This window comes from Coturnix japonica, chromosome 1 (assembly GCF_054131305.1).
Source record: "Coturnix japonica strain WE chromosome 1, WE-NBRP24, whole genome shotgun sequence".
In the NCBI taxonomy this organism is placed as follows: domain Eukaryota; kingdom Metazoa; phylum Chordata; class Aves; order Galliformes; family Phasianidae; genus Coturnix; species Coturnix japonica.
In genome coordinates, this window is record NC_140663.1 from 65241915 (window position 1) to 65257502 (window position 15588).

Below are 15588 nucleotides of genomic sequence, written 5' to 3' on the forward strand. Positions count from 1 at the left end.
TAGTCACCCTATCGACATCTCAAAGAACAGAGAATTCTACCATTTCATGGTCATTCTGCCCAAGTCAGTCCCCAGCCTTCACATCTCCCACCAGTCCTTCATTGTAAAGATGACTAGGTCATGCGCAGGAGACCTAAAAGATAACCCCTTGCAGTGCTGTGCCTTTAGTTGGGATCTGCAATGTTCTCCTTTGCCTCCTAGTCTGAAATTGGGAATCCTACAAGCTTGCTACCAGAGATGACACATACTTACAAGGGAAAGCATTTTTTTATCTTGTGAACTTCCCAACATGTGTATCATAAACTGTGTCAGGCAAAGGAATTGGGCATCACTGGCCTGAAAGTACATTGAAGCCCCTTTTTCTCATAGATTTTTCTTCTTTGCAGAGGAGCATTTCAGGAAGAAAACAGGGGAAGAGTTTTTAACCTTTCCTGGTACTTAATGAAAGTGACCAGAATTGCCAGGAACCCCAAATGGAAGGATATCTCTGAGCCATGACTGCAGTGGTTACCAAGTTTCTGTGCACACGGGACACTTTCTTAGATGTTCCATAGGGACCTCAAATTCTTTTAGGTATGTCCTTGCGTTAGTGTAGTGGAAATGCTAAATCACAGCTTTAAACAGTGATTGAACACCTGTTAGGAAGTCAGGGCCAGCCCAGGAGAGCCTAAGTGCACGAAATAATGCACTTGAATGACCAGAAGGGGGTGGAGCCAGGACCCACCCATTCCCAGCCTTCTTTTAAGGGTTGGCAGTGGAGATGAGGGTATGGTATCTCTCTGGAGGTCCTTGTGTACCTGAGGCCTTCTGAAGATAAGCAGATAAGCAGTTTCTCTCCCTCTTTCCCTCTTTTTTTTTTTTTTTTTTTTTTTTTTTTTTTTTTTTTTTTAATGCGCCTGTGGCTGTTGCGTTTTAGTGAATCCTCACTCACTGCAGTGTGGGATCCTGCAGCTCTGCTGTTGTTGCGTGTTGTGTTTTCCATTGTGTTATTATTGTCATAAATGTGTTTGGGACAAACTTTACTGCTACTGGAGAAAAGGTGGAAGCATCTGACTGAAAAAACCTCTACAAGAACATTCATTTCTGAATGTTTTTCTGTGGTTTGTCACATGGGAAGGCATAATTTCTCTGTATTTCTTTTTTCTTTTTTTCTTTTTTTTTTTTTCCCCCTGTTTAATGCTATATGGCATTTTAATGTAGAAATGTCAGGAAAAGTTTTTTACAAGAGAAAAATATGGCTTAATGAGACTTCTAACTCTTCAGCCAGAGCAGACTCATAGTCTAAATTGGCTTAAGGTTTTACTTAAATAGCATATTTAAATAACTCATTGCTATCTTGCAAGAATCAGCCTAGTTGCCTGAAGAAACAAAAGGGAAAATTGTTTGGAAAAAGGAATAAATATAGCATGAAGTATCGTGATGGTTTTTATTTTGTTGTTAGCTTTTCTATAATTATTTTTTTATGCTATACTTCTTTTAAGAACTGCACATTGTGACTAATAAGGGATTATCTTTTTCATAATTACTGATAAGACACCTGAGAGCCCTGGAACACTTAAAAAGTGTGTTTTCATTTCTTCTTTGTTTATTTGTGTTCGAAGGAAGGAGCTGATTCTCTGGCAGGGTGTGATTTACAGGGAAACATGTTGCCTGCTAATCCCTTTGTTATTGCCAGTAGTTATTGTAAACTATGCAGCATGGGACACTGAGAGTAAAATAAAGTACCATTTGCTCTGAGCTTCTTGCTCGGTGTATATTTGCCCACAAAGCTGGTGCTTAACTCTGTTGACACTTATGTGCATAATTAACTTTTTATTACATTTTGTCAGGATGCATCTCTATACATGCAAATTCAAGGACTCAATGTGTTGATCTAAAAGAGTGTAACATTTGTACCTGTTTCATAGGTGTTTTTGATAAGAGAACAAAATCATATCACTACAAGCTGCTTTATTTATATAATAATAATAATTATTATATTTATATAATTATATATAAATAATTATATATTTATATATAAAATATATATATTTCCCCCCAACTTTTAAAGCAGCTATTTACTGGAAAAAAATGCTATGTGACACTATAGTCTTTGAGTCATAGAGCATCCTATTCTCTTTAACAACAGTTCTTCAAACAAGTGTGCTATTTGTCACTTATACACATGAAAAATATATTTCAAAGACTTATCTATCATGTAAGTTTTTAGTACTACTTCCCCCCATTGTAATTTTCTGGCATTTAAGTACTACATGATTTACACAATAGAAATTTTTGAACTATTGTTTTAAGAATCAGACGGATGTGACGTTTTGTATTTATCTTTCCTTTTAACTGAATAAAGAGTTCCTGACTTGTACAAAAACAAGAAATTTCACCCTAAAGTCACTTCAGTTCCCTCTTCTGAGGGAACAGTGGCAGTTTAAGCTAAAGGCAGCAACAGAAGGAGCTTCTTTTTCATGCATAAGTGGAGTTTCATGTAGAAGAAGGTATGTTTATTACCAGTTTAACTAGAAATGAAAATTATAGAGGACTATATACTGGCAGTTCCTGTTGATTATATCTAGATTTGTTAGTAGTGCCTGCTCTGCAGGTGAAAACTTCAATCAGGCAGCTTAGAACTGACCGGGACAGTGAAGCTTTTTTATCTTGTATTCTATCTTTCCCCCCTTTATAAAATTGAGGGGCTAAAAATCTAATGTGATATTGTTTATTATTATTTGCTTATTGTTTCCTATTACTTTGCAGTCATTCCCATGTAGTTGCCAGTTCTTACCTATCTTTCAGAATTGTGTCAGACTGGCATTTGCACTGTTATATGACTGGTGTTTATAACACTGTTTCCTTTCCATTACAAATAAGGCAAGCTGTACTTTTATTTATGTGACTGTGAGCTGGACATGCATAATTTACATTAATAAGAGGTGTGTACCTGCAAGCTGAAATCATGCATGCAAACTTGTGTAAAACAGAATATATGTGTATGTTAGGCTGAATTTATTGTGGAAATTATTCTTGCAGCAATGAGTGAAAATGGAAACTAATAAGTGTTTATCTTCTAATTATTTATTTTAAGAGGCATGGATGGATGGATAACTGAGTTACTGTGAAAGTCTACATAAATTAAATTAAAACTTTCTGAAATGGTGTAGATCCTCAAAAATAACTTTACAAAACAAAACAAAACAAAAAAAAAGTTGGGTTGTCATGAAACAGACTACGCACCCCCGGCTAGAAATATTCTAATGACTTTTGATTTTTGATAGATGCTCCTCTTGGCAGTGTTGACAGAGCTACTGCTGGGCACTGTAGGAACAGGTAGGAAAACATTTTTATTTCCAGATTCCTTGAAACTACATAGGTTGTTCTGAAAGTAGTGCAAAAAAAAAAAAAAGGAAAGATCGGACGCTTTACATACCTTTCATAACTTCTGCATGTTGTTATATGGTATGGAAATATTATATTATTTAATATTATCTCTTTGGCTAATTTGTCAGCTATCCTTTTCAACATAGTCACCACCATTAGCCCTGCGTTTTGGCTTGTAATAAATAAGAGCCTTTGCATCGTGCTTGGAGGGGGAAAAAGCAGACTACGTGATTGTCTGAAATGCGGCTTTTCTTTCAAATTACTGCTACCATTGTTGCAACTCATCATCCACATCCTCACGTGCTAATGTCCACTGTTTGGTCTCCATCAATGTTGAGCAAGCTTTGATAAATGTTAATGTGTACAATTTTTTTTAAAATTATTTTTTTATTTTTTTCCTTGTGGAAGAATTCAGTTCCATGCCTCTGCTTCATACACACTTCCATGTCAGTCACTATGCTGTTAAACTGCCCATCTGCTGCTGTCAGTCACAGGGTCACAAAATTTAATGGATTCCTGTTGGGAATCTGCTTCTGATGTTGCAGGCCAACATAGTGAGATAGGAGGCGTTACTTTCAGAGCAGCTGTCATATTCTGTATTTTCATTGTTTCTTCTGCACATCTAATCCTGCAGTCATTGATCAGGCAATGTTCTGATACTGGAGACATCAGTAAGGTTGTTCTTTTTGGTTCTTCAACATTAAACAAATATTGTGTAGGGTCACTGAGGCTATAATCAGTGAAGTCTGGCTTCCCATAATAGCAGGCTTCACTATTACTACTGAGGCACTAGCATACAAGTGCATGACATTCTTTAAAGCGCTAAAATTAGCTATTCAACATTTAGGTTAGTTGAAATACAAAGAAAAAGTATTTTCACTGATGTATGTAATTAAAAAAAACCAAAATCTATTCATGATCATATGGGCTGTCATATCACATATGCAGTCTACCTAGAAGCTAGAGGTAAAAGTCTAGGACAGATATATATATGCATATATATATCTATATATCAGCAGATAAATTCTTAAATTATTGAATGTTTGTTTTACTTTGCAAGTTATATTGTGTTTTGATATTTGGGATCCTCAGGTTCTTTGCTTCAGGAGTCATCAGTTTCCCGCTGCAGCCTTTTTGGGAATGATCACATCAAAACCTTTGATGGATCTTTCTACAGTTTTTCTGGGGACTGCAACTACCTCCTTGCTGGTGACTGTCACAAACGCTCCTTCACACTCTTGGGTGAGTCTGAACAAGATATAAAATATTAACATTTGTGGAATATTTTAGGCATGTGACATTACCCTGTGCTGAGTTCTGTCACTGAGAAGGAAAATAATGTTTCCCTTTGTGAGACAGGCTAAACTACCACATTAAAAAATTTTGAATTTTCTTGTGAAGTTAGGAAATTTTGTCACTTTGGCTTCTGTTATCCTTTAGTAATACAGATCACTAAGCTGCCAAGAAAGATTTTTCTTAACTGATTCTTCTAATGAAGGAAAGTGAGTTTTCTTTTAATTTTGAATTACCCAGAGGAATGTGGTTTTACTTATTTATTTATTTAAGCTGAGTACAGAAATAGGATACACATCCACTATAAAACTGATATTTATTTGTGTGTTCAATCACTACATTAAGAAAAATCACATATTGCTGGACAAAAAGCTTTTGAAGTAGAGTGAATCTTTGCAGTGTTATTCTTAAATACATGCAAAAGACAACCAAATCACTATGTTGCATTTTCACAGAACTCTTTTGGTAGGTGTTCTTATATTTGCTAAGATCTCGTCTCTATTAGTTGTAGTTTAAAATGACTTTATGCTGACTGTAAATAAATTGAAGCAAACCCATCCCATCAGTCTGAGAAATCATTTTGTTCCTCAGCTTAAGCAACTCTGTACAATTTTCTTCTTGTATGTTGAAGAATTCACCAGTGTATGTGAAGTATGGATTCACTGATGTGTTTTCTGTGATTAGTTAGAACTTAAAGCCTCTGAGTGTGATCTTTATATTAGGAACATAAGTGTAGTATAATTTTTTTTTTTGCTTTTTTTCTCAACATAAGTGCTTGGATTTGGGTGTTTTTGTTTGTTTGTTTGTTTTGTTTTGCCTTGGATATTTGGCTGTGAAATACAATCTACATTGCTGAGTAAAGCATTCCAGTCTGGGCAGAACTGGCTGCCTCAGAGTAGTCTGACCTCTTGTCTAGAATGGATACTGCACTGTACAAGTAACTGCAATAAAGTCAGAGCAAGGCAATGGAAAAAGCAGAGAAAGGATGTCTCAGTTCTCCTAATTGCTTCTGTCTTGGAATATAACTTTGTCTCCATGTCTGTGTTCTGCTTTTGAAAAACTGGGAGTGGGGTAGCTCTGCTCAGCTGGACAACTGATATTGGCATCAAGCTCTTAAAAACCAACTGAGATGGATAGAGGACTTATCAAGAACAAAGTTATGCAAGCCTAGTTCTTTCCTCAATTCAGTATATTCCACTCCCTTTGCTTACTGTTGAGCTATGGGTGTTTTTGTTGTTTTGGTGAAAAAACTAGGAAGAGAAAAAGATCAGGGATCAGAGCGGATAAGTGAATAATTTTGGGAACTCTTCTAGTATGCAAGGTGGGATGGAGAATTCACTGACTAGAGACAGTGAAGGGAAAAGCATGAGTTAGAGCCTGGGCAGCTCAGAGTTGACAATACTTACCCCTATCTATTTCATCCTATCATTGCTTGCAAGGCTCTTGAAAATAATAGACAATATGTTTCCAGCACTGTAATATGTTCAAACAAGTTACTTTCCTCAGTCCCAGAACTAACATTATTTGCTTATATCATGTTTCTTCAGGTAACTACAAGGATGGGCAGAAAACTGGTTTCTCTGTTTATCTTGGAGAATATTTCAACCTTCATTTCTTGTTGGATGGAAGTGTAATGCAGGAAGACAAAAGGTACTAGTACTATTGGAATGGCAAATATTCCAGCAGGAAAAAACAATATGTTTAGTGTCATATTCTGAGAAATTCTTATTTTTTATCACAGGGTTTCCATACCTTTTGCTTCCAATGGCATATTTATAGAAAAGGAAGCAGGTTATTATAAAATATCCAGCAGCGATTATGGCTTTGAGGTGAAGATTGATATCAGTGGGAATATTCAGATATTCCTTCAAGAAAAGTACTACAATAAGACCTGTGGGCTGTGTGGAAACTTCAATAAATTTGCTGAAGATGACTTCAGAACTCAGGAAGGTAAGACTGTGATTATGTGCCTGTTGAAAATCTGATTGCATCTCTGTACATTTCACATAAAAATCTACCAGCAATATATTTATGTTGATGGAAACTGGAGTCACAAATATACAAATAAATTAAAAAAAAATAAAAAATCAGAACTCTTGAAACCTATCCTCAGCTTTTATTTTTTTAATCAAAATGGAAAGCATTCCTGCATTTATTTTTTTTTCCACTGTTTTCAGGACTGTGTTTAGCTAACGTATCAGAATGCATGCAATTATTCTACATAACTTCATCTTGAAATGATTAAATTTCATTTCAAATGCTGCTATTGTTCGTGGCATTGCACAGATAAGGTGATTTTCATCTTAAAGATAGGTGTTTAACTCCTTTAAATGAGCAGTCAAATCCACAAAAAATGCAAATCTGTGAGCCATTTTTAATCTTCACATTCTTGTACAAAGTTTCCTTTTGATTCCATGAAGGACTTTTTCTACTTGGTGGAGTTTTTTAGCGTTTTTCCCCAGTTTAGCCTCATTCCTACTAAAAAAGTAAATGGTGACTCCAAGAAAATTGCTCTAATGTATTTTTTTTTTCTGCTTCATTCAAATCAAGAGATTTAGCTGTGTCTTTTCAACAGCAACGAATAAGCCTTTTCTACACTGATATTATATTTGTTATCAGTACCTCTAATGAAAATGGCAAGTTAAACTGTATCTGTAGCATAGGTATTTTCATCTACAGCCAAAGCACAAAATTTGAAATTAGCAGCTCTGCTCTCCAATTTATTTTTTCAATAGATTTTACTATTTCTTCAGCTACTTGGCTATGGTTTGGTGAGACAAGCTGATTATAGAAAAATCTGTTTGTTTGTTTTTTTATCAAGACACATTTTATGTGTCATTCTTTCTATACACTGCTTAACAAACTCACTATCAGAAAACAGTTTTGGGCTTTTTTTGCAATCAAATTTGTTATCACATCAACCAGCTTTTATAAGATTCCATTAAAGTTTTATTTTATTTTTTTTAATATTTTTTTGATGTGACAGACTTTCAGTTCTGCTATTTTGTCTTTATAAAACATTCCTTGATACACAATAAACTTGACAGCATGTTTCTGTAATGTCTTATCAAACTGTAGTCTTAGAATACAGACACAATTTCCTTGCAAATTAAATTAAGCTTAGTGCTGTACTATTTATTTGTCAGCTCTGCACTGCACCCTCCCTGCATTGGCCTGGTGCCAGGCCTGGCCCCTTGGTGGGGTGCTGTAGTGGTGATGGGAGAGCAGGGAGTACTGGCTGCAGTGTTGAGTTGATCTGGGATGCATGTGATGTGTGGGCTGCAGTTTAGACATGCCTGGATTAAGCCCTTCAGAATGGCTTCTAAACAAAGCAGGTGCAAATCTAGCCATGTCTGGGCCAAGAGCTACTTGTAATACTGCAAAGAAGCCCGATTCAGGAGGAGATCCAAAGCAAGATTAGTTATGGTGTGTGTTGAGTTTCTTTTAAATGTCATTTCCATTCAGAAATCAAGAAAATGATTGACTGTGATCAGGAATACTTCCAGTGGTTAATGAGAGCAGCTTCGTTTTGTTTGCCTTTCTAATCTCTACTGTTTTGTGACAACTTCAAAATAGTATGAAAATGTCTATTTGTGCCGAGGTTTCTGCTGAGTATGTTTGACCAGCAAAAAACTTCCAGCATGTTCATACGGAGGTGGGAAATGCTGGGAGCTGCCTTCTGCCCTGCTGTAGAGGGATGAGTTATAGAAATCTGTCACTGTGCAGGTCCAGCTTGAGGAAGGTGGCTTTCATACTGTCAGGCTATCTGGAATTGAAATTCTTTCAGTGCTACAGATTTGAGAAACAACCTTAACCAGCCTATGGCATTTATAATAGCCAATAATAATCCTTTGTTATTCAATCCCCTGAAAAACTGTGTTTCTCCTCTTGTTGGTTCACAGGGACCCTTGTTGGAAACAGCTACGATTTTGCTAACTCTTGGGCATTGCGCAGTGAAAATATGTTGTGCAAGAGAGTGCAGACTCCAAGCAGCATGTGCAACGTTTCATCTGATGTTGCAGAGAAGGTTTGTGCCACAAGATACTATTCAAGTTTTCAACCTCACCTACCTGAAAGTAGCTTGCCTGCTCTTAGTCAGAGGAATATAGATATTTTCTTGAATCCCACAGCAGACATATTCCTCCATCAGCAAGTGGTTAGGATGACAGGTGCAGGAGATGCCTGTTTGGGATTTCAGAGGTACATAGTGATCTGCAATAACTATGCAAAGCACTGCTTTTGCTGCCACATGGCAAATTAGTACCACAAAGTGTGGGGGATCAGTGCTTAGTCTGGTAGGAGCATGTTTAGGAAGCATATGGTGTAGCAGTCAGGCATGTATTGGAGGTGGCAGCAATGCAGCAAGCCATGCTGCGGTGTGGGTGCTCCAAACACTCTTAAGGGCGGTTCCTTGTTACCAAATGCAGTTTGCATCCTACCTGGCTTAATTATTTTTACAAATCTGGCATATATTGCCACCCCTCCACCCTCTGAGAAAAAAAAAATCCCAAACCTAACTCAAGCTCCAAACAGATAACAACTCATTTGATCCTGAAGTATGAGTTGTTGTCAAAGCATTACTTGGGAAAAAGTGAATAGTGGATGTCTTTAGAGTTAGGTGAGCAACTCCTTCTAGTATTCTGTGGGCAGGAAAGTGTCGAATAACATCTGTTGCCATCATCAAGCAGCACCTGTGTGTGTGCATTGCAGCTGATATCTCTGTGCATCACCACAGCAGGGAGATGCTTAAGTAAGGCTTTCCAACAGCGATAATTTCCTCTCTAGCTGTGCACGCTTCATGCCACTCTGCTGTTTCTCCTGCCAGGAGGAAGACTTCAGTTACATATATAGATACTAGCTCTATCTAGTTAAAGAAACACAAAGCAGCTCAGATGAATTCTGTGATTCTTTTATTTCATAAACCATTAACAGGCCAGGCAGATGCACTCTGATGATTGCCAGATCAGTCTTTTCCAGGCTGAACAGTCCCAGGACTTACTGCCCTCATAATGGAAATGCTCCAGAACCCTAATAATCTTTATGGCCTTCTGCTAGACTCCCTCCAATAGTTCCCTGTCTTTCTTGAACTGGGTAGCCCAGAACTGAACACAGTACTACAGATTTGGCCTTCCCAGGGCAGAGCAGAATGGGAGGATAACATCCCTTGACTTGCTGGCCATGCTCTTCTTAATGTACCCCAGAATACCACTGATCTTCTTGGCTCATGGTCAATTTGCCATCCTTCAGGATGCCCAGGTCCTTCTCCATAGATCTCCTTTCCAGTAGGTCAATGACTCCTAAGTCATACTGATACACGTGGTTTCTCCCCATGTGTGGGACCCTATACTTGTCTTCATTGAACCTCATACAGTTACTCACTGCCCAGTTCTCTAGCCTGTCCACATCTCACTGAATGGAAGCAAAACCTTGTTGCATTATCCATTTCTCCACTTCTCCCAGTTTTGTATCTGCAGCAAGCTTGCTGAGGGTGCATCCAATCCCGTAATCAAAGTGAAGATGCCAGATGAAATTCAACGTGAGGAGTAGACTGCAATTAATTTTAATTTTTAAAATCATCACATTAAATATTGTTCCTTTCTTGGACAAAGTTCGCTCACCCACAAGAATATTAGCTGAATGAAATTATCTTCTCTCTGTCATGAGTTCGTGAGCTCACAATACTTAATGTTGGCTAGATTTATTCACTACACAAGAATGAACACAGAAGTCCAGACAAGTTAGTGCTTGATAAAGAATACTGAGCTTCTGAATAGCTTGCTTTATTTGCTTGCTCTGATCTCAGAGTGTACAACTTCTCTGTCTCCGCGCCGAGTTGCAGAGTTAGTCACTAACTAGAGGAATCTTGATCAAGGAACTGATGAGTTAGGGAGAAGGTGGCTCTCCAGCTAGAAGCCAGGGCTGGCTGAGCAGAGATCTTAGTGCTGCCCATTGTGGCCAGAAAAGTCTTATGCATGTGGAGAATCAGCTCCCAGATAGGTTATTGGTAGAAATTCTGATTGTACTTGGCTGTATGGAAGTCTGCTGGAGATGCTGGTTTTCCCAGCTGTGGGTCTCTGGGATATTTCACAGAATCACAGAATCACAGAATCACAGAATTACCCGGGTTGGAAGGGACCTCAAGGATCATGTAGTTCCAACCCCCCTGCCTAGCAGGGCCACCAAACATACACATTTACTAGATCAGGTTGCCCAGGGCCCCGTCCAACCTGGTCTTGAACACCTCCAAGGACGGGGCATCCACAACCTCACTGGGCAGCCTGTTCCAGGACCTAACCACCCTTCTAGTAAAGAACTTACCCCTAACATCCAACCTAAATCTTCCCTCCTTCAACTTAAAACCATTTCCCCTAGTCCTGCTATTATCAGCCCTTTCGAAGAGTTTACTCCCCTCCTGGATGTAAGTTCCCTTCAGGTACTGAAAGGCTGCAATGAGGTCACCCCGCAACCTTCTCTTCTCCAGGCTGAACAAACCCAACTCCCTCAGCCTGTCCTCATAGGGGAGGTGCTCCAGCCCCCTGATCATCTTTGTGGCCCTCCTCTGGACCCTTTCCAAAATTTCCATATCTTTTTTGTACTGAGGGCTCCACACCTGGACACAGTACTCCAGATGGGACCTCACAAGAGCAGAGTAGAGAGGGACGATCACCTCCCTATCCCTGCTGACCACCCCTCTCCTGATGGAGCCCAGGATCCCATTTGCTTTCTGGGCTGCCAGAGCGCACTGCTGGCTCATGTTAAGTTTCTCATCTATCAGGACCCCTAGGTCTTTTTCAGCTGAGCTGCTCTCAAGGACAACTCCTCCCAGCCTGTACAGGTGCCTGGGGTTCTTCCGGCCCAAGTGCAAAACCTTGCACTTTGCCGTGTTGAACCTCATTAGGTTCACCCGAGCCCAGCTTTCCAGCCTGTCAAGGTCCCTCTGAATGGCATCTGTTCCCTCCACCGTATCAACTGCACCACTCAGCTTGGTGTCATCAGCAAACTTGCTGAGGGTGCACTCCATTCCCTCATCGATGTCATTAATAAAGATGTTAAAGAGCACCGGTCCCAAGACAGACCCTTGAGGGACGCCGCTCGTTACCGGCCTCCACCTGGACATAGAGCCATTGACCACCACCCTCTGTCTGCGGCCTTTCAACCAATTGCTGGAGATGCTGGTTTTCCCAGCTGTGGGTCTCTGGGATATTTCATCTCCTTCACAGTCTTTGTTCTTCTCCTGTTCTACCAAACAATAGCTATTGCATAATGAGTGGGTGTCTGGTGCATTTCAGCAGTAGTGAAAGTGAAAGACAAGTTGTTTCAGTGCAGAAATTATAAGAATGTGTGAAATACCACCTACAATTCTGTGTGGTGGGAGGAGAGAACAAAGAAAGTCAGTGAGCTTGTGGCTAGTAGGACTTGCCAGTGCATGGACACTGCCAAGCCATTTAAAGAAACACTTAGGAACTGATGGAGTAGTAAAGGATGTAAACAGATTTACTTGTATATATTATAATATACAGTAGTTTTACTCTCATTCTTCTCTATATCCTAAGCACTATTTCAGGATGGATTTTTTTCCCTCCTGTGCAAAGCAGCTCCTGTAAGCAGCAACACTACAGCAGTGGGTGAAACTGCTCCATTAGCTTCACATGTGTACTGTCCCCTAACTAAAGAACAAGGAGCTCTGCTAGTTCAACTTCAACATTAAGTTTTAAGGAAAGGATTGAAAATACACATAATTTGCAGAGTAAGACATGTCCATTAATTTGTTGCAACATATAGCTGAGATGTCTAGAAGACAGGAAAATTGCAGCTATAATTCCTTTTATGGAGTTGAATATCTGAAGCAAATTGAACAGCAAGAAAACCTTGCATTTAATAAGAACATTAACTTGTTTTCTTGACAATCAGTTAGAGATCAGTCATTGGGTATGTCACTGAACAAGAGTGAATAACACTATAGGGAGAAAAAGGTTTTATAAATTATTAGTGATGGGTCATAAACACAGTCATAGCACAGAAACTTTTACATGCTCTCACCTCAAGTACTTGTTTAGGCATTCAAGAGTAGTGTGTCATTACTGCAAATCAATGAACTTAAAAACCTAATCTACCCCCGTTTTCATAATAGACATGAAATATACGGTATGGCTATAACTGCTTATATAAAACATTGATGAAGAAAGCTCATGAACACTGAGTAGAAAGTTAAGCTTCAACTGTTTGTGTTAGGGTTGTTTCAGAAATAATTCTCCTACTTTTCTGAGCAAATTTTCATCCTTCCAGAAATCTGCAGTGAAGACTTAAGACTTAATAAACAATGACATAATGTAAACATAAGGGAAGGTCTACCTGAGAATCTCCGTCTCAGAACAAAGTGAATTCTTAGGCTGTGTTTTGCCTACAGCTAATTCACAGCTTAGCTTGCTGCTATCTGAAAGAACAAGTCTCAGTACACTTCTCCCCATCCCACCATGCAGACCTGTCCTTGCACGAACTGTCAGCATACAGTTTAACTTGCTAGTAAAGCAGGAAAAAAAATTGTTTTCCTCCTTAAGTATAAGGATATATATAAAAATAACCACAGGGTTATTTTCCAGCCGTTTATGTGTTTTGGATTGACCTGTCATATATTGGACAAGCCAGCAGGAGTGACAGAATCGTGAAGCCAGAAATGGAAAACAAATTTAATTCCTCAGATCCCAGTCAGAGTTGATCTTTCTATCTGAAACTTCCTCTGTTCCACATTTTCTGAAATACAATCTGTTCATTTTACTTCTAAAGTACCCTACTGTAAAGTTCCTCTCCATTGTTATGCATCTCTTCCTGGTACTCTAGACACCATGTGGTTCTTCACTGGATAGTAAGCAGTTCCTTGCTTTCCTGCATTTGGTGACTGGCCAACTGACATAAGAGATGCTTCACACAAAAGCATCTCTTACATGTGACTATTTTGTATTAGTTTCTGTGTTAATGTACCTCCATATATATATATAGATATGACAATGATTAGCTATTGACTATGGCATGAACATAAATAAATAAATAAATTAATTAATAAATAAATTAAATAGTAACCTCGACATTATTATTTAACAACAGTGGTGACAAAGTGTTTGGAAAAAGTTTTTTTTTTTTTTCTTCTTACGAAGATGGTAATTAAATTATATTGTTCCCTTTGCCTCCTTGCTTCTCACTTCCATGCAGGATGTCATGGAAACCTGTGAGCTGCTAAGAACATCTTTGATCTTTGCACGGTGCCATCATTTAGTGGATCCAGAGCCATATATCCATCTGTGTGAAAAAGACATCTGTTCCTGTACCTACAGCATGAATTGTCACTGCTCAGTCTTTCTTGATTATGCAAGGAACTGTGCTCATGAAGGAGTGATTTTGGATGGGTGGCCTGAAGAGACCTCATGCAGTAAGTTCACAGGATTGTTCCCAAGCTACTTACCCCTATGGAGATCATGGCTATCTTGAAGATTTATGTGTTGTAGTTAATGCTGATGCTTTTTTAGGGTATTGATTACAGAAGGCAGATTAAACTATGAAGTGCCTATCACTTCAGTTTATTTGAAGTGCCCTTTCTTGCTCTCCATTCCAGCTCCTAATCATGCACCTTTACTAAAAGTCTTTCCTAAGAAAGGATTGTTTGGACCACATACAAAGAAGATCCTAAGCTTCCTAATGGTTTATTCAATCACATTAATTACAACATCTAGGATGTTTTATTTTACATGTAGTTCATATATGTGAACTTGTTAGTATCATAATGAAATACACTATCCACTATTTAGTAAAGGCAATCGTTTTTATCTTTGATTTACCTAAAACATCAGAATTAAGATGTTGACTTGTTTAGATGATATTTTTTCCCTAGGTTAGAGATCCTGATTGGATCTTGAAACATTGCATTTATTAACTCAGTATTCTGAGGTATTGATAGCATCTCTACTAGGATTTTGCAAAGAAGGAAGTACTTAAAATTGAATAAGATGATTTATAGAGGAAGAATCATCTTGGCTACTAATATGCTGGAATTAATATAGATACATACTCTACCAAAGTGTGTAGAGTATGTATCCAGTGTAGCAAAAAACAGAAAAGACCCAGGCCGCAGTGAATAAGGATCCACTCAGAAATAAGAAAAGGAAACTGCTTACCTTCTGAAGACCTGTAAGACTCTTAAGTAAGCAGAGATCTTTAGATGAGATAGCCTTAACTCCACTGCCAAGCCTTAAATGAAGTCTGGGAAGGGATGGATCCTGGCTCCACCCCTTCCAGTCACTCAGGTGTATTGTATGCACCTGAACTCTCCTGGATTGACCCTGCCTTCCTACCACTTGCTTAATCACTATTTCGAGTTCTGACTTTGTTTAAGGGTTGGCAGTGGAGGCAAAAGTATCTTACTGGAGATCCCTGTGTACCTGAGGTGTTCTGAAAGTAGGCAGCTTTTATCTATCTATCTATCTATCTATCTATCTATCTATCTATCTATCTATCTATCTATCTATCTATCTATCTATCTATCTATCTATGTGCCTATAGCTGTTGCATTTGAGCAGTTCCTCAGTTGCTGCAGCCTTCTGCTCTTCTGTTATTGCTGTGATTTTCACTGCATTACAGTAAAGCAGGCATGTTTGTCTATCCAAATTTCCTAGGTATTTTTGTGAAACTTCTTCCTGTGTTTAATTTTTCTTTGTTCTACTCTTCCTCTCTCTCATTTAAGGGATAGTAACCAAGAGAGTGGCATCCCTCTCCGTAGGGATCATCCTCCTCTTGAGCTGTCACTTGCTGTGGAGAGGGATGAACTTGTTTTCTGTTCTATTACCTGTTATTACTCTATAGTGCTTGTATCCCTTTGAAGGCATTGCTGTTATCTTATTTTGCTCTATAGGCTACTGTCATTTTTTCCCTAAATAT

At 38.6% G+C, this 15588-nt stretch overlaps 1 protein-coding gene across 4 annotated transcripts in view; it reads left to right on the forward strand.

Moving 5' to 3' along the window:
• The window catches only part of VWF (von Willebrand factor), a 105787-nt gene that overhangs the window by 8497 nt on the left and 81702 nt on the right, over window positions 1-15588 (forward strand). For 3 of the 4 annotated variants that reach the window (XM_015871484.3, XM_085522182.1, XM_085522194.1), the window contains exons 1-7: window positions 2351-2489; window positions 3267-3318; window positions 4462-4611; window positions 6210-6312; window positions 6404-6612; window positions 8565-8689; window positions 13870-14086. In XM_015871484.3, the coding sequence (XP_015726970.2) occupies window positions 3267-3318; window positions 4462-4611; window positions 6210-6312; window positions 6404-6612; window positions 8565-8689; window positions 13870-14086 (856 nt within the window). In that variant the 5' untranslated portion in view covers window positions 2351-2489. Of the gene's footprint in view, window positions 1-2350; window positions 2490-3266; window positions 3319-4461; window positions 4612-6209; window positions 6313-6403; window positions 6613-8564; window positions 8690-13869; window positions 14087-15588 lie in introns of those variants that run through there. The other variant, XM_015871491.3, reaches the window with a different exon arrangement.